General features: G+C 40.1%; 1 protein-coding gene across 3 annotated transcripts; it reads right to left on the reverse strand.

Moving 5' to 3' along the window:
* Nucleotides 1-2,389: 2,389 nt before the first annotated feature.
* LOC122342159 (growth arrest-specific protein 7-like) lies at nt 2,390-24,989 on the reverse strand. 3 transcript variants are annotated; one of them, XM_043235964.1, is made up of 11 exons: nt 24,790-24,989; nt 22,804-22,872; nt 15,532-15,621; nt 13,357-13,469; nt 11,976-12,050; nt 11,517-11,595; nt 10,854-10,985; nt 9,307-9,430; nt 5,488-5,567; nt 4,670-4,768; nt 2,390-3,101 (listed from the first exon to the last, which is right to left on the reverse strand). In XM_043235964.1, the coding sequence occupies exons 1-11, from the start codon at nt 24,802-24,804 to the stop codon at nt 2,988-2,990; spliced, it is 990 nt and encodes a 329-aa protein (XP_043091899.1). In that variant the 5' UTR covers nt 24,805-24,989; the 3' UTR covers nt 2,390-2,987. The 3 variants fall into 3 exon arrangements, with proteins under 3 accessions (XP_043091899.1, XP_043091900.1, XP_043091898.1); XM_043235965.1 differs by lacking the exon at nt 22,804-22,872; XM_043235963.1 differs by lacking the exon at nt 24,790-24,989 and having other exon boundaries at nt 22,804-23,066.
* Between the last annotated feature and the right edge of the window lie 567 nt (nt 24,990-25,556).

Here is a 25,556-nt window from a genome sequence, read left to right on the forward strand (position 1 = left end):
TAAGTTAAAATAACTTGAAAGAAGTCTTTTTATGGAAATATGGGTTTTTGGTTTAGTATGCCACTGTTTTGAAGCAGGGGTTCAAAGTTTGGCTGGCTATCTGCAAAAGTTATGTTACACTCTGCATGCAGAAAGCATCTTTCTCTATTAACAGGGCTGTATTCTGAAGAAATACAACATTTTAGCAACATATTAAAACTCCAATATTATGGTAGACACTTTTTGAGTGACCAATTTTTGGAGGCTCAAGTGATTGGCTTAGGAATAGAATAACCTTAAAAGAAGTTATATTAATAAAAAAAAAAAAAAACAAACAAACATGTGAAAGACTATCATAGATAGTATCACACAGAGTGATATTTGATGTCTGAGAGTTTTCTTTTTCAGGAAAGTGCATGCTTTTGTTTTCATTTTGTTATTTATGTAAATAAAACAATATATTTAATTAAATTAAAAAAATAAAATACTGAACTGAAGGCACATCAAGCCAATACTGAATACAATGAAATAAAATAAAGCAGCATGTGGCAAATGAGTAATAAAAGAATAAGAAGAATACAGATTTAACAATATTGAATGACGATACCTTTAGCTTTTCCCCCTCCTTATAACTTTGATGCTGGTCATCGCTGCTAACAATCAATTATTTTTGAGATCTCTGAGCATCTATATGGCATCCGTTTAATACATGCTTGTGTTGCTCAAAAACAAAACCTCAATGGTGATAAACAATTAGAGTTCTTTTTTTATTATTATTATTATAGACAATGTAGTCATTTCCTGGGCAAATTCAACATAAACATCATATCTTGATAAACATGTTGATAAATGAATATTATCAATGAAGACTTTTAAGTTGAGAGCAATTAAATCAACATTTACAATATATATATATATATATATATATATATATATATATATATATAAAAGGTCTAGTTTGGAACACAGACATTCAACTGAACGGTTCTTCAGAATACACGTAATGCACACCATTGACATCAAGTTTCAATACAATTTCTGCAACATGTAGTTCTAGAATAGCTTGGGCAATGCAGTACACAGTAAAACCCGTTACATGCTAAACAGCAAATGTAAACCAGTCATACCCCATGTTAGGTGAAAAGAGCGATTGTTAGTAACTTCCAAATAATAAAGTAAATAATAACCTGAATGCATAACCTTTCATGGTACAGCATTTTTTCTTATGAATTTTAGTTTTTCTTTCACATTATCAGACATGCTAATGCATTTTTACGATGTTTTCAGCTGAGCGCTTGTGATCCAAATCATGTATTTCTGTATTTATTTATTTATTTATTTTTACACTAATTCCATGTTTGATTTTACTGGGAAATGTATTTAACTCTAACCACTAATGATTTCCTTCCCGTATTGATCGATAGTAAAAATAAATACAAATCTAGTAGGAATTTGAATGAAAGCACAGATGTTTTCATTACCCAAAGTGTGCTTTGATTTCTGCGCTATATAAATATATCAAATTCCCCATATAAAGTTTGAAAATTGCGAGGTTTCATCGACCTTCCAGTATTCGAACAGTGTGATATTTAGCTGCCTATGACAATGTGCATTCAGCAGAAAACGGTGGCATCCATCAGTCAAATGTTTACGATATCTTTTAAAACATATTACGACTTAAGACTACGGAGAGACGCGCGTGACGCGGGATGAGCCTGACGACAAATACGGACGAAAAAAAACACCACGCACATATTTACAGTTATGTACAAACACTTAACACAACAGATTGTGAACATTCCAAGGCAATTAACCTTTAGGCACTAAAAGGTGTACATTATAACACGAATCATTAGAAGATCCACCTTCGATTGACTCCCGGATTCCAAAGCCGAACCATATAATTTCACCACTAAGAAACAGTCTACTGCTTTAGAGCGACTACGCAGAAGAAATTTAGACGCCAACAGAGTAAATCTGGCTGCATAAGGGGATTTCTTGGCTTCAACTGGGAAAAATTACATGACTTTGCCATCGAGTCTTCCATGAACACAATCAATGGACTAACCAGCACCACTCAACTTACACATCCATTAACTACACACACAACTAGTCCTACATTTAGACGAAACATGCGTTTCGTAAAATAAATCTGCGAAAATATGAAAATATATCAATTCCATACCTAAACAATGCAACCTGACCCCTCTTCTCGTGAGCAAGGCTGTTGATTCGCCAGCAGTTTGTGTGGAGTTTGTGAAAATGCCATTAAAAACGTTCACTGCATTCCTTGTCGCAAAGAAAACAAAATGATCAATACAATACAGATTTAACAATACAATATGCTTTAACCTATTTCCCCTGCCTGTAACTTTGATGCTGGTTATTTCTGTTAGCGATTAATAATTTTTTTTTTACGTTTTTGAACCCCGCGTGGCATCCCGAAGCTGTCCGTTTACATGTTTGACTCACACTGTAGACCAGGCAAATGCAAATATCTGCAAACTAGCTGTGTAGCTCAGTGTGCTTACACTACTTCAACACCAACGAGACAAAAAAAAAAGAAACTGATCGGATGAAATTTGTGTAACAGGCATCCACTGCGGCAGAGGTGTTTTACTGTACAGCGTTTGTTCAGATCTCCATCAGCGGCGCCCCGACTAGTTGAATCATGTTAATGTATAATAGACAAAACCGGGAAGTCTTAAGTAGCATCTTATTCAAAGGACATGCAGGATTATATGGATGGCTACTCAATATCATAACGCGTCTGCTGTGCTGCTGTCCTTTCCCGCCACTCGCTCCACGTGACGTTAAGAAAATCTTCCATAAAGCTTTGAGTTTGTAATTATCTAATATTTTCAGTGGAAATCCACAAAACAAGCAGTGCTTCGAGGGATGATACCTGTATGGCTTTGGCTGAGAGGTTGAAGTACTCAGGTAGACAGGCATGCAGGTAGATTCATATAGTGTGGTGTGGTGTGTGTGTGTGTGTGTGTGTGTTTTGTCTAGATGTCCATGTCCACAGGTCTCAGATCCCCCGTCTTGTGCTCCTTTACCCAGAGCTCTCTGTCTTTGGCAGGATCCACGCTCTGCAGGAGCTGGTCCACCGGCTCCATCGTCTGAGAAACAACACAAAGGTCTGAGATTTCTGCTACCACAAACGCTAGTAAAATGTAAACTTTAAACCTTTTGGGGGGAAATAATTTCGCTTTTATACAGCAGATATGCAATACATCCATCAAAAGTGCAATATACTAAATATATATTCTATTTAAACTAAATGCTGCTCTTTTGTGTTTTCTGTTCAAACCGTTCTCAACACTGATAAAAACAAGAAGCGTTTCAAGAGCATCAGATCAGTGAATGATTTCTGAAGGATCACGTGACACTGAAGACTGGAGAAAATTCAGCTTTGCATCACAGGGATAAACCGCCTATTAAAAAATATTCAAACAGACAACTTTTGGTTGCAACTGTACTTTTGATCAAATAAATGCAGCTGAAGTGAGAAGTTCTTTCAACAACAAAAAAATGGTTGTCCCCTCAGTTTATGGAAACTCTGGTATTAAAATTATTCAGAATTTCCCAGTAGTAGATACAGAGAGGTTCACATCTAATTTCCAATTAGAAAGCTTGTATTTGCAATAACTCCGATAGCACATGAAGGCAGCACAGATGCTAGTATTTGAACGGATAGAAGCTCCTCAAACTAACACAGTCTGTAGGTTTTCAGCTCTGCTCAGTGTGTAATATTTATTTTTATAAAGGCATATAGCATTTGTGTCTTCAAAAAAGTCTATTTTGGCCGTTTCGTTGAGTGTCACAGGAGACTAAGGCTGAGATCCTGTTTGAGACCCATCTGTTAAACGCACTCAGACTTATGGAGAGTGTTACTCTGTGAAGTTGTGGCGCTGGCAGCCGGTCTCCTGTGAAGACGGCAGCTTTCACGAGCACACCCGAGGGCTCTGGAGCAGGTGTTTACTCTCTGTTTGCCCTAAAAACACGAGCTGTGCGGCTTTCTAATGTGTCTTTTAACTTGATTCAGAAAATCATAACGTAACAAAAGATTATCATGACAAGCACAAACACTGAGAAATGGAGGAAGTTTCTTGCTTGGATAATAATCATTTCCACTTTTTAATTGTATTTTTTGTATTCTTATCTTAAAATGTATGCAGACCCATATAGGTTCGTGAATGTTTTGGATTAATATAACGAAATATTTAAAAAATGACAGTAAATACCATTTGAGTGACACAAATTGATCCGTTTGGAAGAACGTCTTCAGTGTAGCTGATAAGTCAAAACTGATGGATGCGGACGGACTGATGAGGATCCAGCCTTATGTGGAGAAGCATCTGGGTTATTTTGTGGATGTCAAATGTTAGCGGATGACGCTTCTCTACACCTGCGTCTCCTCTGCTAGGACACCTGTGTGAACTGATTTCACTGTGTTCCTCAAAACACCAGCTCATTCACTCTCTGAGCACAATGTCTCAGAAAACCATAATTATTTCTGAGAAAAGCTCGTGCGGCATTTCTGTGCCCTGAGAAGCGGAGCACGTGACAAAGCTCACTTAATGAGATCCTCAGATCGTATGAAAGATCATTTGAAATGAAATTCTAATAGCTGCAGATGATATCTGAATATGAAGTCGGGTTAGTCAGTTTGGCTGCTGTTACTCACGCTTTGGTTGAACATGTCCGTCTCGTGCCGCAGTGTGGTGTACTGACGCAGAAGCTGCTGTATCGTCTCCACCCGCTCCACCTCCAACCTCTCCAACTCCTTCAGAGCGCAAACAGAGAGATCAGCCTGCACATTACTATTACTGTTACTATCTTCAGGGTAAAATCCATTATTAATAAAGTATAAACCTTTCAAGGCAGACGTACAGATGAGTCCGGAGATTTAGCAGTGGTATTCACACAGAAGCCACAATATTGTATTTCAATACGGCATTGTGTTTCTAAATTCCCTGTAAAGAACTACACTACCCACAATCCTCCACCAATATCCACCAATCAGAAAAGAGGACCTGTGCATCAATTCTGTGAATCGAAACCTTAATATATATGGTTTTACACTTATATTAAAAAAAAACATTAAACAAAAAGTTTTATAATGACAATTATATGATGACATTTGCAGTGCTTTATGGAATTTGTAGTTCATTACTTAATCAAATCAGTGATGAATCATCTTAGACCCGGTTTGTTTAGTTCATGCTTACATTTACCTATTTACTGTTAAAAACAGTTTGTTTAACTTTAGTACATTAATGTGTTTTGCCCATATTGCTGTTAAAGCTTAAAGCAACTCAAATTATATTTTTTTCACGATCAAAAGGTAAATAATAAAAATAATAATTAAAGGGCTGCTATGGATAATATATGCAGCAAAATCATGAACGAGCCCCATAAAGAAGAATCATTAAGAGAATTCAGAAACTAGAAACTTCAGAAATGCAGGTAACTAGGGGGAGAGATGAAATAACAAATAATTACCAGGCTTGTGGTGACCATCTCCTCAAACCACTTTGACTGAGCCTGATTGTAAAGGTCCACGCAGCGCATCAGATCATCACCTATTCACAGGAAACACAGAGACAATCGTACATGCATTTACAAAAAAATGAAACAGAAAAAGAAAAGGTAGTGCGGTCAGTGCTTAAACCGAGAGATCCGACGATACACATTTCAAAAGCGTTCAGACTGAAGCCAAGAAACATAGTGAAAACATACCAGAAACCATTCAGGATCAATCCCATGCAGTTAAACAAATCTAAGCAATTCTTTCCGAAGCGTTCACTGCATCCTTCACGAGATCAGATGATGATTCAATATGGTATTTTTACATCTCCTAAATCAAGCTTAACTCGTAAACGAACCTTGTTTTAAAGATAACTATTTTATTATTTTAGCTTTATTTGCCATATTCTTATTTAATCAGCGCCTGACTTCACCAGCAGGGGTCAGCCTTGACTCGTTTAACGCTATTTGTATGCGCACCGTAACGCGGTGATCGCGGGTACCGTTTAACCTCAACACCGTTCACCGGGAAACGCGTTCCCGAACAATTAACGGTAAAACCGGGGCAAAAGGAGACAAAGACTATCGACATCTCGGAGGGGAAAAAGAGAAACGGATCGCTCCATCTATATGGAAATGAGATCCAGGCTTTAAAGACATTTGCATTAGTGATTTGAGCCGTCGTGATTATCGATGGAAAACGGCGTCGAGCCGCGCTCAATGTCCGTCCGTTGATTGATAGCGGAAACCGAGACTCGTTCAGCGCGTGGAGCTCGGGAACGGAGAGACGCGCGGATAAACATCCCGCAGGGGCTTTCTGGAGAGCTCGGCTGCAGAGGAAAACACTGTAAAGCTCTTGGCAGCCGAACAATTAAAACAGTCTCCTGCAGTCAAGCGCTGGAAAAGATCTCCGCAAACAAAGAAAATCAAAGCTGACTGAATCTTAAACGGCATTCGACACCGATATCTTACAGCTCGCTGTAATCGATAACAAACCAGCTCAATAATATAAACTAGGTGTTCACGTCGCCTTTTTTTAATTCGGGCTAGAATATCGTGGCTGGCCGCCAGCTTGTGGCTTTGCATCGCTAAGCATTGCTAATGATTCTGGGTGATTATTAGGATGTTCCTGGTGGAAAAAGTCTGTGTAAGATATCGGTCTTTAGCAGGTTGCTCATTTAGTCTAAAATATAATCATCATAATATAAATAATAAAATATAATCATAATCATAAAATATAATCATGCCCTTGCAATTAGATATTTTCATGTAAAAAGCCCTGTTCTCACTGTTTTGCTGACAACTGTGCTAAATTGCATAGAAATGTAAGTAATTATTCATTTTGTGAACTTTATTTCTTACTGTTCAGTGATTTGGACTATTTCTTACTCTCTTGCAAAAAATATGTAATGCAAATAATGTAATTATTTTCAATTTTGAGTGTTAACGTTAGTGCTGTCAAGCAATTAATCACATACAAAATAAAATATCTGAAATAAAATTTTTATACATAATATATGTGTGTTCTGTGTCTATTATAAATATATATATATATATATATATATATATATATATATATATATATATATATATATATATATATATATATACACACATACACAATATATATATTTCAAAAATGCACATGTAATTACATGTCTATATTTATGTAATTTATATTATAAACACATATATTTAACATATAAACCAATTTTTTTTTTTTTTATACATGCACGTGTGTGTATTTAGACATAAAAAACATACACAGCACGCATGCATGCATATTATACGTGAACAAAAAACATTTTATTTTGGACAGCACTAGTTAATATATGTAATAAACACAAAAAAGTCAACTAAACTCTGACATGCCTAAAAATCTCTTTGTCTGCAATCTATCAGTGATATTTCTCAACGCAGTCGCTTGCGGGAACAGATTGGTCTCCTATCTTATATATTGTCTGCCAGAGGGGGGAAAATTAAACGCGCCAAAGTATGACATTTTGTTTACCATTAACTGGCATTAAACATGCAAATTTGTCAATAAATTATTGAAGTCGAAGACGAGTTCTCAATATATAGCCATATACCATTTACATGGTACTCCATAGTACTTAATGCTCCGAACCTTAACTCTAAAACGATGAAAATACCACGTAGTATCGTACGTTCTATTACTTCGAAGCGAGCGCATTGTTATGCATATCACATTAACGTAGTGGTTTGGGAAGTTGAACGTCGAAGCAGGAACGTCTCTCACAGTGTTGTATAGTCTAAAGAGTCTGTCACGGTCATTTGGTCCTCTGTGCTGATGGAGTCAGACGCTGAATAAGACACCATTAGGCTCCTCAATAATGCACCAGTCACTCAGGCCAACAGGTTGAAGGTGGAGTGAATTCTTCCCCGTGTCGCGTCCCACCGTGTGAACCTCAGGGTTGCCAGGTCTCCCTGCATTACGGGTGCATTGAGTGGCCAGCTCAGGACAAATTCGCCATTGATTGTAGGCGTCCGGAGCAATAAGAGGCTTGGCATCGCTGACCGTCAGTTCCCACGAGGCCCATTTTCCCACTGCAAAAATAGATCATTACTCCATGCCTTTCCCAACTCCGTCTGGAACCAATACAGCCTGGCTCCTCTTAAACACAGGCTCCTGGGATTGTGCCAGAGTCCTCTTCCCTGCGCTGTTCTCTCCCATCCCGTTCGTCATGCCTCTCCCTCGCTCGGAAACACAGTCTCATCTCCACAGTGTCCGCAAACTACAACAATGGCGCCCCGCGCAAGATTTCACCTCAAAGAAAGCTCCTTAACTCAACACAAAAAGGACTGACGCCAGATTACGGAGGGCTCGTTTCAACTGCAATCCATCCTGAGTGGAAGAGAATGACTGGAAGTTTTAGAACGAGAGACTATCGGGGAAGTCGGTCCTGTTGAGCAGCCAGGGTTTGTCTGCCAGTGCAGTCTGTAACGGTGTTATGACAGCTGGCAAACTGGCGGTGACTCGAGGATTCTGGGAGTCTTAGTATAATTGCACACAGCCAGAGCTTTTTAATGAACTTCTTAACCCTATGAAGACTGCTGGATCATTCGATATGCGCATTTATAATGCCTCTCTTCATCAACATGATCAAAAACCTACAAAACATTTAAGTCCGTTGAAATATTAATAACTTTTGATATTGTTATTAATATTTTAAGATGCTATCACAAACTACAGAATTTTGAGATTAAAAATAAGCAATGAAATGTCTTATTGAGGCATATTATCGAGAAGTATAGACTCTTCTAGATCTCACTGATTTACATTACAAACTATCACAATCTAATCTTACTATTTGGCTATATAAACATCAGCATCTGAATAAAGTTGCTTTTTTGTTTTGTTTTTGCCTCCTCGAGTTTGATATTTATATTCTTATTACTGTATGTCTTACTATATCAGCCATTGTTAAATAATTGATAAAAACTTTTCACAAACTCATTAATTACTTCATGCACCTCGTGTTGTTCCAAACTCGTAAGAATGTTCATTTTTGGGTGAATTATCCCTTTAAATCGTTGTTCCTTGTAATATTCCCCTGTGCTGCAGTTCTCAGATATGATATATGGTTTAATAAACCTTCATACGTTTGGACTACAGGGCCAAAATATCACCCTCACAAACCTGAAATAGCACTGTAACCCTTTTAGTTCCAAAACTCCAAAAAGGATTTAGTAACATCTCATCTTCAGGTTTATTGTGCAGCAAGACCATACTAGCTCGGGCTTAATGAACCGCTTTTGCGCTGATGCTCTGACCTGCTTGTGTGGATTTCCGTCGGGCTTTCTTAATATCCTCCTCTGTTTTGTTGCTCAATTTGATCTCAAGCTGCTGCGTTTTCACTTCGAGATCCTTCTGTCTGTCCGCTAGAGCCTTCCGTGCCTGCAGAACACAACACAAGGCAATGTGAAAAGACTAACCATCAGCCTTTATAACCTTCAGAAAACAATGTGGACAGTCAACTACAATTTCAATCCAAAACATCAGACGTTCTTTCCATTTTCTATGGGATTTGCTAAATTTTCAACCCTGAATTGAGACAACTAACAGTTTAACATTTTCCATTTTCCACCGAAGCGGAAGCAATGGATCACACGAGCTTCACTGTCTGTACTCGCGGTGATGGCTGCCGCGTTGTGTGGCAGTTAAACTGTGCTCAACTTCGTTGCGTCGCCGATGGTCGCCGCTGCTCATGTCGCCAGGAAAGGCCAACTCTCTTTGGAAATGAATGATGGATACGTGGCCTGGGGGTCAGCGCTGATGTTTAATCAGCGGGATGAACACAAGTGAAACACTCAAGGCGTCGTTCTGATGTGTTCTCGTCTCTCATCCGGCCATCTGCTGTCCGTGCAAAAAGTTTGAACAGACGTGTTGACACAATGGCTTCTGGGAAACATTTTGGAGCCATTTGTACCAACAACTCGCAGACTTGAAAAGACATTTTAATTAAATATGCTTGACAAAATTAGCATGGCCTCAAAGTTCTCTCATGAAAAAGAAGGCAAACTTTAGCATAATTCCAGAAAAAGCACTTACTGCGGTAAGAATATACTTTAAAAGAATATGCTCAAACGTGAACTGAATCTAATACTTAATATCTGCAATTAAACAATGTATAGTTTACATTTATAGTAAACGCAATTAGTGCCACTTTTAAGTGTTTTTAACCCTCCTAAATAGGACTTGAGTACATCTTTATACACACTTTCACAATTACTTCTAAATGTATTTGGGATTACACGTTTATAAAGGTGAAGTTACAATTTAAAATAAATTCACTTTAAGTGGAATTTCAAATGACACACTAAAGTTAAACTTATAACCAAGTACTTTACATGGACTTGAAAGCAAAACTTTGAAAAAGTTGAAATCACTACAAAGTACTCTTTTTAAAAGGATGCTTAAGTGCGTTAAGAAACACAGTCATGAAAGCGTGCTTTATGTTCGGCATACTTAAGCGTCTTTTTATTGTATTAATATTATATGCATGTACTGGTAACACTTCAGTACAGGGACCAGTTCTCACTGTCAACTAGATGTTTATTAGCATGCACATTACTAACACATTGGCTGTGTATTAATACTTATAAAACACATATTATCATCACATTCTACATCCCTAATCCTATCTACCTTACTAACTAGTAACAAGCAGCAAAATAGGAGATTTTTGAGGGAAAAGTCAAGTTAATGCTATTTTGTAAACTAAGAGAATCGAACCTTAAAATAAAGCGATCGTTTTCTTTAATACACTAAGTACGCTGAAATACAATGAAGTGCGCTTCGTTTTCACAAGCAATTGTACCTTCTCCACAGCAGCGTAACGGCTGACCAGCTGCTTCCTCAGGTCAGCGATGTGGTGGTCGTACTTCTTCATGTCTTTTTTGAAGTTGTCTCCTCTGAAGGTCAGCAAAGGCTTCTCGACTTCACTCTGGAGCTGGAGACAAAATCCTCCGCATCAGTTACACAGCTGCATGGCAAATCTGGGCACCGACATTAGACGGCATCTGAAATGAACTTGTGAGGTGTGTGGGCTTTGTGTATTTGGATCGAGTTTTTGCTTCGGTAATGATGATGGTGATGTTTCGGTGAAGAAAGGCTTTTTTTGTTTCGCCGTCTCCGTAAATCATACGCGATCTGAGGGAATAAGACTGCAGAATCACCTCCATCTTCCTCCAATTAATCACCCACACCGCCGCTAAATGGAGCACGCTAGTGTGAACACGGGAAAGCACAGCGGTGGAAACAGACAAATGGCAGCAGACTGGAGAAAGCTGTGTAGCTCATTACATACGGGCGGCTAATAAGATCTCTGAGGGGAAGCTACTCAGTACAGCAGAGAAATGAAAGAAAGGCCAGATACTTCATCTTCCCTGGCAATGCGTGAGCTTGAACTGCCAATTTCTCGGCTGGATCTTATATCACCTCGAGTGAGAAATGTCACAACAGAGAACTGAGAATGGCCCACCTTTGAGGAGAACTTGAGATGGACCTCAGCTTCATCGGCTAGACTCTTCTTCAGCTGGGCCCAAGCTTCTCCGAGAGTCCTAAATCAGAGCCCAGGAAAGACGGTTAAAGCTACTGTTTTACATTTATTTCATGTTTATTACACAGTCTACTTTGTTAAAAAACTGTCATGAATGCGTCTCTCTTTAAATTCGCTAACAAGGCCTTTTGTTTAACTGTCTGCAAGTACATATCTTTAAATACAGGCAACAAAAGAGCATGTTCAATGCAACTAAGCACGCGTAAGTCTATTTTTAATGCCTTCATCTATTAAACATCATTTTAGTACATTTACATCTTCTCAGCATGATCTGTGGAGGAGAGCTCAATGCTCGAAAGTGTTTAAATGCCAAATTTGTTAAAATCGTGAAGGAAATACAGCTAATATTGTGTCCAGTATACAATCATTTTTGTGACATACCCTTCCTCTTGAGCTGCCATCGGGAACATGGAGAGTTTGGAAAGGTTTTTGGCGTATTCCTCTTCGATTTTTATCCTGAAACGTCAAAACATTCATCAAGAAAAGAAAGATCGAATGTGGCATTATCTCATAGAGCACTACTGGCAGAACTCCACGCGTATCATGCCAATATTATATAAGTATCACGGTATTAGCATCGCTGTACATTTTGTAGTGGCTATCTGTTCTTGTTGCATTAATTGCAAATTGCATAACACATTAAGGGCCAGATCTACTAAACAATGCAGATTAGCGTCAGAGCGCAGTTTCATAAAAGCGCTGATTCTGTGTGATTTACTGACAACGCACACATTACAAAACACAAACACAGCCAGATCATTTCCATAATGACCAGCACAATATACCAAAAGCGGTGCAAATTACTGCCTCCTTTAAGCCACACATCTTAGTAATTTGACGATTCAACATCTGTAAATCACGTTGCGTGTTTCATTTTAATACTCTCCACTGATAAATTTTGCGTCAGACCAAAAAAAAGCCGTATTTTTGTATAGCTCCGCTTCTGCAAAATGACCAGACAAACAATGTGCATCCGTGGTGTTTTGGCGTTTGCAATCTGTTCATGAATGTTCTTTTTTGCACATGCATCTCGGATAGGTTTATTGCAAATTCATTCATTCATTTGAACAAATTTACCATTAATACAGATGCTGCGTCTATTGCATTTAACATGTTTTCCCGTGTTTACATTGTAAATACGATCGAATGCACCAATAAAGCACGTCAAACATGCCTCACTGATTCACGCGCGTCAAACAAGCAGATCCGAGCTCACGTTTATCCTATTTGATGTGCTCTATGTATGTGCGTCTGATCGTTTTTTTATGCGAATAAAAGCCTAAAGCAAATCTGTTAATCATATAAAGCCATTATATATTTCCAGGAGACTTGGATTACATCGCTTGATTCACAATATAATTTTTTTTATGCTCTCTTAATGAACTTTTTGAAGCTTGAAAACGTCAATTGCACAGACGTTGACTAGATTAGAAAATATTAAAACTATAACTGATCCGTGTTTAAGATTTAAGATCCGTTGAACGGCTTGTGGGTTTGGAAGGACGTGACGATTTTCATTTCTGGGTCAACAATTCATTCAGTGAACTGAAAACAATAATAATAATAATCTGGAAAAAAAGACATGTTCATGTCGTCTTTTATTATATGTCTTTTAAGGACGTTATGATTTTTAACCGGAAAACCGTTGAAACGTTTGATAGTTTTCGGTGTGTAAAATAAAACATAAAACTCCAAAAGGCAATAGGAAGTGAGGCGTTATGTAAGAATGATGTCAGTATGAGAGCGAGAGAGGCTTGCCCACCTTTCTCTGATGAACTCTGCCATCTCTTTCTGCATCTGCTTCCCCTTCAGCTGTTTCTGCAGCAGCACCTCGAACCCTGGCACCGAGGCCCCCTGAGGGTCCCTCTTATCGGCCTGCAGAGCACAGACACGTTACGCACACAGACGCACACCACCAGACTGTCAACAACACGTGAGCCAGATCAGATGTGTGTGTGTGAGAGAGCGGCCACATGTGTGTGTGAGTCACAGCGTGGGCTTGCATGAATCAGAGCGTGTGTGTGGGAGGGGGTGTAGCCGTGAGGGCGCGTTTCGGTGAAGGGTGTGTATGGGTGGTTGAGGGTATGACTAATGTAATGTGAGGGCTCCTGACGCAGTCTGTGTGCGCAGCATGTTAATGAAATATGTTTTTCTTTCACTCTGTGCGTGTGTGGAGGTGTGAGAGTCTGCTGTTGTGACGGCCGCCGACGTGCCGTCCCGCACATGACAGAAGTGTCATAACCCCTTCGCACGCTCGGCTTGAGAAACAAGCCAGGAAAAATCTTTCCTGACAAAACGCTCCTGTTATCATTCGCCCCGCATACGTGCGTACGTCTGCATGTCGTTTCGATCTCAAATTACGATTTGCTTAAAACGCTCTCGCCCCCCAAGGCCATCTGAGATGTATGTGACCTTGTTTCTTCATCTGGAGAAATTTAGCATGCTCGCCGATGGAGCGAATGGGTGCCGTCGGAACAAGAGTCCAAACAGCTGGTAAAAAATATCACCGTAATGCAAAGGCGACTCACACCACACGCCATCAATGAGCTGAAAAGATGCATGTTTGGGAAAAACAAATCCATCATTATGACAAGGCTCCCTTTAGCGATAAAGTTTATCCCCTGTCGCCTTCTCGTATCGAAATCGCCAACGCTTTTGTTTAGTAGCGTTTGTTTTTCGCGTTAACTGTTTGATCTGTGCATATTTTTCTCATGATTCGCGATTTTTGCTGGAGGAAGCAATAATTTGGACGGGCGACTTGTATTTTAGCAAGAAGCAACAGTTTAAAGCTGAAAATCAGCCGTTTGGACTCTAATCCTGACGGCACCCATTAACTGCAGTGGATCTATTGGTGAGCAAATGATGCAATGCTGCATTTCACCAAATCTGTTCAGATGAAGAAACAAACTCACCTGCATCTCGGATGACCCCAGGCGAGTGAACCGTGAGTAATTTGATTAATTTAAGTACAAAACAGCCTGTCAGTGGTGATAATTTGAGGAAATATGCTGGTCATAAATCCTAAATACTGTAGTTTTGCTGAGCGGCTGCTAGCTTGTTTTCAGTGGTTGTTTATTAGCTCAAGTAAAGCGTATATGATATTCCCGTCTCTAGATATGGACATCATTGTAAGTCTGAGAGATAGTTTTGTCCTGTTTTATCGTTCCGGCGCTTAAAAGGCTGATGGCTTTGAAAAACACAGGCACATCTCTCGATACCTCAAAGTTAAACATCAATATGAACAATAATATAGTGATGCTAGTTTTGTTTTCGTTACAGCATTGTGTTAGTTAAAATCTAATAAAATAAAACGTATTAAGCTAAATAAGTAAAAGTAATAATAATAATAAAAAAATAAAATGTACTGTATATTTAGCTACAAAATGTAATTTAAATTTGTTTAAAATGAAATAAAAACATAGCAAAAAAGATTATTAAAATTAATTTTATGGTTTAAAATAATTGTATTAGTTTATATATAATATATCCGATTAAGTAAATGATTCACGGCCTTGAATCAAATGCCATCTGTCGTAAAAATGTCAAAACAAAAAAAGCATACTACGATAAAGCAGCAAAGCTTTTCCTTTTGGAAGCTTTATATGCAGCGTGTGAACAAAACACTGAAAACCCTTCATGACTTGAGTTTCTTTAGCAGACGCACACTTTACTTCACATCACCTGCGTCTGTGCGAATGTCATTTATTTCTAAACCACGTACTCGGTTTAATTTACTTTACCAAACCATATTTTACTCACATTTGGCAAAGCCTTGGCGCTGACCCTGTGCGCTGCGACACAGGTCTGTCAAAGCAATGAGCCGATTTCTGCATTTTTATTAGACGGACCCAGCACCAATACTAATCTCTACAGTACAGCACGGATACTCATCCACTGCGCTCCGGCAGACGGGGCTGTGCTCTTTTCTGTCTCTCACCCAGAAATAGTCGCAGTAGCTCCACTCGCTGGGCTTGAGAAGCTGCTGCTCCGGCGCAGACGTGGGCACGGGGAAGGTGACGCAGTTGATCTGCGGTGAGATAAAACAGAGGAAGGTCAGCTCGCGGTCTGCTGCTTTGTCGGGTTGCTTTTATTTTCAGAGGGGTGAGCCAGGGATGGCTTGTGTGAGTCTCAGAGGGGAGACCAATGAAAGGTCACCATGTAAAAGAGAAAGACTGGTCATATAGGCCGTGACCTATAACAGCCTGAGGATGGACAGAGCGATGGAGGAAGAGAGAGAGAGAGAACATTTAAATTTGACATCGCTACCACTTTTATTATAAACACAAATTAAATTAAAGTACACTGGCCTTTAGTTCATTGATATTATATTATCTGCAAGTAAAATGTTTGGTACTGAGTAATATTAACTAGCTACTTACAGGACGATAAGGTTAGGATAAAGGTTTAGTTTAATTGGAACAAATATGCATAATTTATTGTTATTATAATAAAAGTACAGGTAACAGGTGTAACATAGACACCTTAAAATAAAGTGCTAAAAGATTTGAAGTACACTACAAGATATGAAGTACACTACAAGATTTGAAGTGCACTACAAGATTTGAAGTGCACTACAAGTGACCAATCAGTGCAATTAAGCACACCTTGTTTCCACAACTCTGACCATGAGATGTATAAAGGCAAGAACAAAATGAATAAATGTTGATGGACAATCGTTCCACTTTTACCAAAGTCCACCCCCTGAAATAAAAGCCTTTTAAGACCACTCGTTAGCTACAGTGTTTAAATTAGACACAATGTGCACTGCATGCTCCATCCGTTTACCTCAAAATCAACTTTGTCCCCTGCAAGCTGGGACCTCACTGACTGGAACACTTCAGCAGTGCGTAGCTTCAATTCATTCGTATTTTGAGAGAAAATACGAAGAACAGTGGCTTTCACCCGAGACCTGTATTATGCAGGTATGTTGTAAACGGTTGCATTGCAAACCTAGCCAGTTTTTTCGCTCGCAACCACGAAGCAAGCTTAGGTAGTTATGAGTGAGATTCCAAAATCGGTTTCTACCTCGGACTGCAGTAGTGTGTGTGTGCGCGCTCATAAAGTGTTTGAGTATACACTCTAGGGTCCATGGCGTCTCCAATTAGCCTGTAAGCACTGCAATTATGTAATGCTCACCATCTGTACCGCCTCCTGCCACTGCCAAACAGGATGTGCTCCTGCCATAGCCCTTCAGTGCCTCAAACACACACACACACACACACTTATTCATGCTCAAATACACCACTGTAAACAAATTGGTCTTAACCTCTTGTAAGCAAGCTTTTTTTTTTTTTGCAAAGCTATGTTAATGACGACGATGTTTTATTAGCTTTGACGTTCATTTAACATGCTCATGTCATTTTCTTGAACTCCGTTGAGGCTGAACAATTTGATATTGTTTTGACTTTTTTTTCCACACACTGCTGATCAGGGTCGTGCCCAGACACAGGGATGCACGTTTTATGCCTGTATTTATATGTGGTCGCGGTCTCGTGAAATTTATTCCAATACATCAAGTATATCGCGATAATATTGCTAGTTTGTTTGTGCCTTACAAATGGAAATTGAAATGGAATTGTGATCGAAAACGTAGATATGTATATAATTTATTGCGTCACTGCAAGCACGCTTTTTGCGATGAGCTTTCAGCTTGTATTCAAAAAAATGGCAGAGCTGAACATCACAGGGTTAAAGGTCATTGCGCAAAAGACTAAGAGCAGCCTTCATTTGCAAACAGCACTGAACAAATATGTAGAATATAATTTTTTTTATTATTTACAATATTCTTGTTTAAACAAAATATTATAAGCAATTAAAATGAATATTATATATATATTTGAAATGAAAAATTACAATGCATTTTATTTATATATATATATATATATATATATATATATATATATATAAAAATATTTTTCATATAAGTTTATGTACTGTGTATATTTATAATGTATATATAAATACACACACATACAGTATGTATTTTGAAAATATTTACATGTATATACATTATATTCTTATATATATATATATATATATATATATATATATATAATTACGACAGATGTTTTCTATCTCTTCACAGCAGAGCACCTCTAAATGCTAACTCCTCGACTCCATCAGCATCATTTGCATTTACATATTTCGCGCGAAATGGACAAGACGGCGCAACGCAACTTGCGCAAAACTGACCACAAAGACACACAATTACAATCAAGACGCCGGACGCAGCGATAAGACCCCGTCCATTGGCCCCAGACGCTCCCTGATCTGATGGCGCTCGAGCCGATTTACTCATTCGTGCCTCGTCACTTTGTTCATTTCATGCCTGGAAGATCGCTCTGATCGTCGTGGCCGCTAGATTTTCCCTTACAGTGCCGCCACATCTATCACTCCCGTTGTTTACCCTTCCCTCTCATCCTCCACAAAATGAGCCCATTCATCTCCTCTCCTTATAACTCCTCAGCGAGGTGAGCCACCCTTATCAGGAGCTCAGCACACCCTCTGTCCACGCTGGAATACATCCCCCTCCACATCCTTTAAAATCCGGCTTGCTCCGTGCTGATGTAAGGTCAGTTCAAATCCACCAAAACTGTAACCCGAATCACCATTTGGGACTCCACAGCGGTTTCGCATCAGCGCAGGGAGGGCTAGCGCTCTTGATATCGCAGTAAACTGGTTTGGGTAAAAGGGAAATCTCACACCAATCAAACATCAGCTCTGCTCAAGGGGCGCATTTCATATGTATCGCTTTTCGTTTTTATATTTCTTATGCAAATAACATTACCAAACATTTTAGGCATTATAAACCAATAATACTGTAGTCAGAATGGCCCGTGGGTTCTTGGTTGGGTGGGTTAGTTTGGCAGTTAGCCCCCTCATGGTACATGCTGTGAATACACCACTATTATTATTATCATTGTGTATCATAAATGTATTTAAAATAACAGTCAAAAACATATTCTCCAGCATATAAAACAAGATAGCAATGAAGTTTATTGCCCACCAGATATGCATTTTAAAGGGTAAAAATGTAAATATTAACAAATTATCTTAGCAAAACTTGGCAAAAAAAAAGGTCAAGAAAAGAAAAACTTTACAATGACCATCATACAAAAAGAACCAGAGGTTTGGCAATAAATGGTTTGTTTAAAGAGACGGTTCACCGAAAAATGAATTCTCTCGTTAAGTCATTAAGCTTCATGTCATGCAAATACTGTACATCACTTTATTGACTAAAAAAAAACAAAAACATAAAGCACGAAACACACAGCAAAACGCAAAGTACGTTATAAAACACAAAACATACAACACAACGTAAAACAAATACAAAATACAAAACATAACACACAACAAAACACAAAAAGTTGAAACTAAACTCAAAATATAAAACATTAAACATACAAAAAAATAAATAAATTAAATTAAATTAATTAAAAAAAAAAAATAATATATATATATATATATATATATATATATATATATATATATATATATATATATATATATATATATAATAAATAATTTAATACTAAACAAAATGCAAAACAAAGATAAATTTAAAAGAAAACAAGAAACAGACAGAATGAAAACAAATACAAATCAAAAAGCACTTAAAACCTTCTTTAAAATGCCTTCTATGTTCCACAGAGGAAAGTAAGTCATTGTGCTTGATTTTTGGGTGAACTCCTTCATTGTGAGTTAATTCATGAAAGCTCCCCAGACAGAGCAGTAATCACTGCCTTTAAATCAGGAGTTTGGAAATAAACTACAAACAATGTGTTTATAACCATGTTCCTCTGTGTGTGTGTGTGTGTGTGTGTGTGTGTGTGTGTGTGTGTGTGTGTGTGTGTGTGTGTGTGTGTGTGTGAGTGCTTGTATAGTGAAAGGTAAAAAACGGACGCATTATTTGTTTGGGTAAGCAGAATGCCTGTGCCCAGTGTATGTCTGGCACGGGCCCATGAACCTGCTGCCCCGCTCTCTTTTAATGCCGTAATGAACACGGCTGCTGGAAAACCAACCATTTCTGCTGAACAGCCGCAAATATCACAGACCTAATGATAGCATGCGGCACGCATGAGGGACACAAAATCACCAGGCAAGCAAACAAATAAATCTACAAAACACCAATCCAGTCAGCAGGTTTCCCTCCAGCGCACATTCACCCACACGCCGTTCACGACCGCTGCTCACGCGCACTGTAGGGTGCCTGGCCTCTGTTGCTAAGCGACAAATTGCGTTTCCTGTAAGGGCATCCCCATCACGAAACAATATTTGTACAATACTAATAACGGATGACATCATTTCTAAGCTCGAGACACTCTCGCAAACACACATATATATAAAACGCGGCCTCCATATACGTCTAGTTCGCGCTATCCGGTTGTTCACGAGAGCAGCCGTTGACAGCCAGCTATTACTCCAAGCGCGGTAGTGAGTTGGTTCCACATTAGCGATACTCAAAAAGATGCTCAAGGTGAGGCAAAAGGTAAAAGCTTTCTAGTCCGGCCTTTCAAACCCCCAGCACCCTCGCGCTATTGATTCGACGTGTCTCCGGTTCGGTGGTTGTCATGGAGAATCACTTGTGCGTTTTCCAGAGAGAGCTAAAAATACCGTGTAATATATACAGAAATCCATATGTGCATTACACTTTGGGTAATGCGCTCTGCGTTTCTGATATTTATAGCTGGATTTTAGCTAAAAGGTGCGTTTAAGCGAGGTACAGAACTCAGCGGTAGTATCAGCTATATTACAGTATCTCTGTACTACAGTAAAAATATAGCATTTGCATGAAATAATGCAGTTTGACTGCTATAGACATACCACGCGATGTTACTGGCGATATCACAATTTATTAATTATTTATATATTATTATTATTGTTTGTATAACGCAGATTTTTTCAGATTTAATTTATACCTATAGATATAGTTTATACCTATGTGTATCATTTATATTACAGTATATCAGCGCTACTGTAAAAACATTATTAACGTATTAATTATAATGTATACAGTATAGAATTATAGTGTCAATTATATTAGTATATTAAAGAATATATAGTATACTTCATGCCATATCTGTACTTCTGCTATATCGCTCTATTTTTAATTGTTTTATTATCATTATTATTATATTAGCATAATGTATAACTTTTTTTATATTTTATTTTTGCACTGTATAGATTGCAGTACTCATTTTTCATTGTCCATCATAGTTTATTAGATATTATTTTTGCATAATGCATAAAGTATTTTTATTTGTACAAATATAAAATGTCTACATTTCTCTATATATTTCACTACATAATTTGTATGTAAGTGCGCGTGAGGGGGGTATTTATGATATACATTATATAAGACACACACACACGCGCACTCATTGTTTAATATTCAATATAATGTGAAATTTATGATCATTTACGATATAATCTGACATCTAGCTTTCTGCAATTAAATGTTTATTGTAATGAGCCATAAACAGGCTCTTTTCGACACATCTGAGCTGGTCTTTTCATTCTCACATAATTTTAAAAAAAAATGATTAAAACTAATTAACACATCGATATCCCTCGTTCGTTTATTTATATATTTGCCAAGCAGGTTGCGTGACAGCAGGAACAGTGTTCAGGCATTCAGTCGTTATCAAGAAAAACTCTTCTGGGCTTTATTTGACCATAACGACTGCACATTATCGCTCACGCTTCAATGAGCGATCAGGCTGCCTTTGTTAGAGGAAACAGAGTTTATTAAGGCACACCACGTACGGATGCTAGAGCAGCGGTCTGTACCTGGCGCATACTAAATCTTCCAGTGCAGACAGCCACAGGCCGAATGACAGCTTTCTTTCATTCCTCCCATATCACTCTCGTTCATTTCTCCCTCTTTGTGTGTGTGTTTTTTTTATTTCAACACCCATTAGTCAGTACTATTGCCTTTGTCACCATGGAAACTGGACTAGCCACGTCTTCCCCGGTTCTCTAGTCTTCTCTAGTTCCCTCTCCCCGGTGGGCGGTCTCTGTCTCTCTCCTCTGATGGACACCTCACCTGCCCTATGCGCGCGCCAGAAAATCTGTACATCTCTTGCTATATCCACACCACAGGTTACATAACAGCCAACCTGCCTTAAACAACCTCTGAGAACAGTGTAAATACACACCGTGGTGGCTGCACCGAGGCACCAACCAGCACTACAGGTGCTTGCCGAAACCCAAAAATGCTTTTTTTTTTTTTTTTTTTTTTTTAAACGAGAGCTGCCCCCAAAATCATCCCTGCTTTCAAAGCGGCCGTTCAGCGCTCATTCAGAAGGAAAGGGCTTCTGCGAGTTTTGGTGGGAGTAAATCTGAGCTGCAGTGGCAGCGTGCCGCTTTGTGAATGACAGCGGCGTTTCCAGACGCACTGCAACGCGAGTAGTTTCTTGAACGCGTCTCGTGCGCTTATTTCGCGCCGTTTCCAGGTGAGGCTCCGCGCTCACGCTGCATGCATCGTTTGAGGAGAAGTGGCGCGGCTGCGAGCGCCGCGTGCGCGCACGAGATCCCCGCTGTCAAGCATCAGCCATGTCACGCAACAGAGCGAGCGCACAGCTTGTGTTGGCGTTCACGATGCTCTCCTCCGCGGTGCGGCTGGACGCCGGTCAACAGCGTTTGGAACAGCAAGCGTTCCCTTGGGGAGTGGGCAAGCGCGGTAATGCAAGAACGCGGAGCGCTTCTCGAAAAAGTGCTCCAAAAGATGGATTCGCCACTCCGCTTGGTTCCGTTCGAAGCGGTTCCCGGGAGTTCCGTCATAGCAGTTAAATCTCGGGAACGGTTACGAACGCTTCCGTGTTGGCGAATCCTTTAAAACATGGTATTGCAAAACAGCGGTGATGCAATCCGCTGGTCATAGTGCGTCTTCGCACACTCAGGAGCGCGCGCACAAACTTCCAGCGGCATCGCTCGTGAAACACAAACACACGCGCGCGAGCGCACGCGCGCACGCACGCAGGCATCTGAGAGGAGAGTGGCACAAAACACTGAGCAGATGTTTCACATCTGCGAAACACTTCAGGGAAACAGCCAGCCGCTGATTTGAAATCCCAGGGGCCAGTTCTGCAAAACTCGCACATCCCGGCTCTCTCTGATCGATGTTATTATTAAAGCTGTGACTGATGCATACAGAGCGTCTCCTCTATACGTCTGTGTTCGTGTGTGAGTGTGTGTGAGCAGTACTCACAGTGATTTTGGTCTCCTTGATCTCCTTCTCCTTATTCTGCCTCCTGGCCGGGGAGGTGGACCCTGGGCTCTGAGGGGACAGACAGGAGGCATCATCAAAACTGCCCTCCGCATCAAAGCTTTCCTCCATCTCCATTGCCTCCTCTCTTTCTTTCTCTCGCTGTCTCACTCTTTCTTGCACTTTCGCGCCGTTGCTCTGCCACACCGCTCGACTCCCGCGCACAGTCTGACTGCCTGGCTCTGTTGCTGTGGCGAGCGATGCAGAGTGGAGCGTGTGTGTGTGTGTGTGTGTGTGTGTGTGTGTGGTGGGGAGGGGGGTCGTGGAAGCGTGACGGAGTGTGTGGGGGAGAGTAGGTGAGCTACACAAGACTTCAGCCACACTTAAGAAGGCACACGGTCAACAGGATAGAGGGTGGATCTCCTTTATGATGAACAGCTCGGATTTCAAAAGATAAAGTCGAGTAATTTGGATTTGCTTAAATGGGAAAGCCTGCTTTTAGGACCGTCAGTATGATTTATTTTGAAAACATTCTTTTCACTGTAGCTATTATTAAATAAAAAACAGCTTCACTATCAGCCAGCGCAAACCGTCTTTTGACGTTAAAATAGTACCGTCAGGATTTACGCGGACACGGTTACTTTCGAGTGCATTTGTGAGAGTTTCCCTTTCAGACGCAAAATGTACGTGAGGAGAGTATTAAAATGAATCACGCGACGTGATTTGCTAACGTTTGCGCTCGTCAAAACACCGGCGGAAGCACCATTATTTAACGTCCGAGAAAGACGTGTCTTAAATTCGCCCTGATCTTGTCAGATTGCACTGATCATTGTGGAAATGATCTGGATGTGTCTGTTTTTTTTTTAATGTGCGCATTGCCCGTGAACCAACCCCGCCAGCAAGCAAACAAACAAATAAAATAACAATAAACGTTGTTATGAAATACAAAAAAAAAAATAATTTCACTTTTTTCTTTGTAGAATTCACTCAAGAAAACGGGGAAACTAAAAAATAAAATCTTAAAGAACTCTATATGCTTAAGAAAGATTGTAGAAAACGGCAGAGAAAACGGTTGCTAGGGTGTTCTGAGGGGTTGCTAGGCAGTTGCCTACTGGTCCAAGTCAAAAGAGCCCATCCCCAGCCTCTGTGATATTCTGGTCTTGAGATATCCAGACTTGCTTCTGGTCTATGGGATTTTAAACCTGCTTAATTGCGTAAAGACTGTAAGCCCAGAAAACTAATAACACAAACCTTCTCATCAGTCATAATGATGATTGAGGTATCAGCAGATCAGCAATGAGCGACAGTAGCAGTAATATCTGACTTCTCAAACCCTGCTCATTTAAATAACAATATGAATAACTAAAAATAAACCACAAATAGTTTTTAAAATGACGGGAGGGGAACGATTTACTCATTCGGCACCACGCCCCCTTCCTCCTCTACGGCGTTTGTGTGTTTGAGCAGAGAGGAGGAGAGAGAGGGAGGAGGGGTGAAATGGGGCTCATTATCATTGGAGGTGAGCTGCAAACAACAGCACGCTGTCAGCAGAGACAAACCACATGACCTGCGAAAACAAAGCCATTTCTCACCACACGTGTGCGCGTGCAAGAGCTTATCTTTCAGACTGGCTGACGCTTCGAGGCGTCTGTATTCATTCTGCATCGGCGTCAGAGCTTCGAGAGAGAGGTGCGTGCGTGTCCAAGGCTGGAGAGCGCGTGCCTTGTTCAAAGCTGCAGACGCTGCACCTCCATCCTTGTGTGAGACTGTGTGCTTAGCGTGCACAAGCAAACATCTCCCAGCATGCTTCGAACCACACCGCCTTCCCTCTGTGCCTAACTGTACCAGCGTAGCGCTCGCGTTTGCATTAAGGGCTGAGCATCTATTTTCGCACGCTCCATCTTGCCAATAAAAAAAAACGTGGCCAAAGTACCAGCGTGCACAGCACTAGAAGCTAACGAACATGCGAAACCCGGCTTTCTGTCTTACCGTCCTGCAGAACATGTCGGCGCAGGCCCGTTCTTCGCCGCTCGCACGGTCCCGTTCGCTAAACGTTCGGCACCCCAGACTCTCCCAGCGTCCCTCGTCTTCTCTGCCTAACCCTTCCCGGCGCAGCTAAAACCCAACACCTTTCCAGTCCTGGCCTGAGATCAAACTCTAACCGCGTACGAGGATCCAGAACTGGGCCGCCCATATGGCCTACTCCTTGCCGCTCCCATTTGCTGATGACATGAGCTTGCCCTTGTCTGGCTGTTAGTCGATCACGTGGGATAGGGAGGGTTTTACTTGGCCATGCTTCGCCAGTTTCTTTAACTGTTACTGTCACCAGATTGGCGCAGATGGCACCAGATCTACTGACTCATATATTTATGTCCGAATCCAAGTAGCGATGGAAGACCAAATTATTTGGTATTTGCAAACTGTTTGCGCTTCATATTCGGAATCATTCCACAGATTTTCAACAGAAAAGATTAGAGTTAATTCGATTATTAGAGTTAGAATGTCTTGTTCATATAGAAGCGTGTGATACTGAAGAATGGGACTGTACCTGGTTGCTGAGGCTGGTCTTCCTCAGGAACACATCAGGACGCTCCAGCAAATGTCCAGAGGCTCCATGAAACTGCCGCCCATTTACTGCAACATACGGACAGGAAGCGAGTCTTCCTTAAAATCAAAGGTTTTGATGTATATGTATAAATATTGGTGTGGGATAGTGATTGAAGTTAAGGATGCAAGGCCCAAAAAGGCAATAAAGA

This window comes from Puntigrus tetrazona, chromosome 3 (genome assembly GCF_018831695.1).
Source record: "Puntigrus tetrazona isolate hp1 chromosome 3, ASM1883169v1, whole genome shotgun sequence".
NCBI lineage: Eukaryota > Metazoa > Chordata > Actinopteri > Cypriniformes > Cyprinidae > Puntigrus > Puntigrus tetrazona.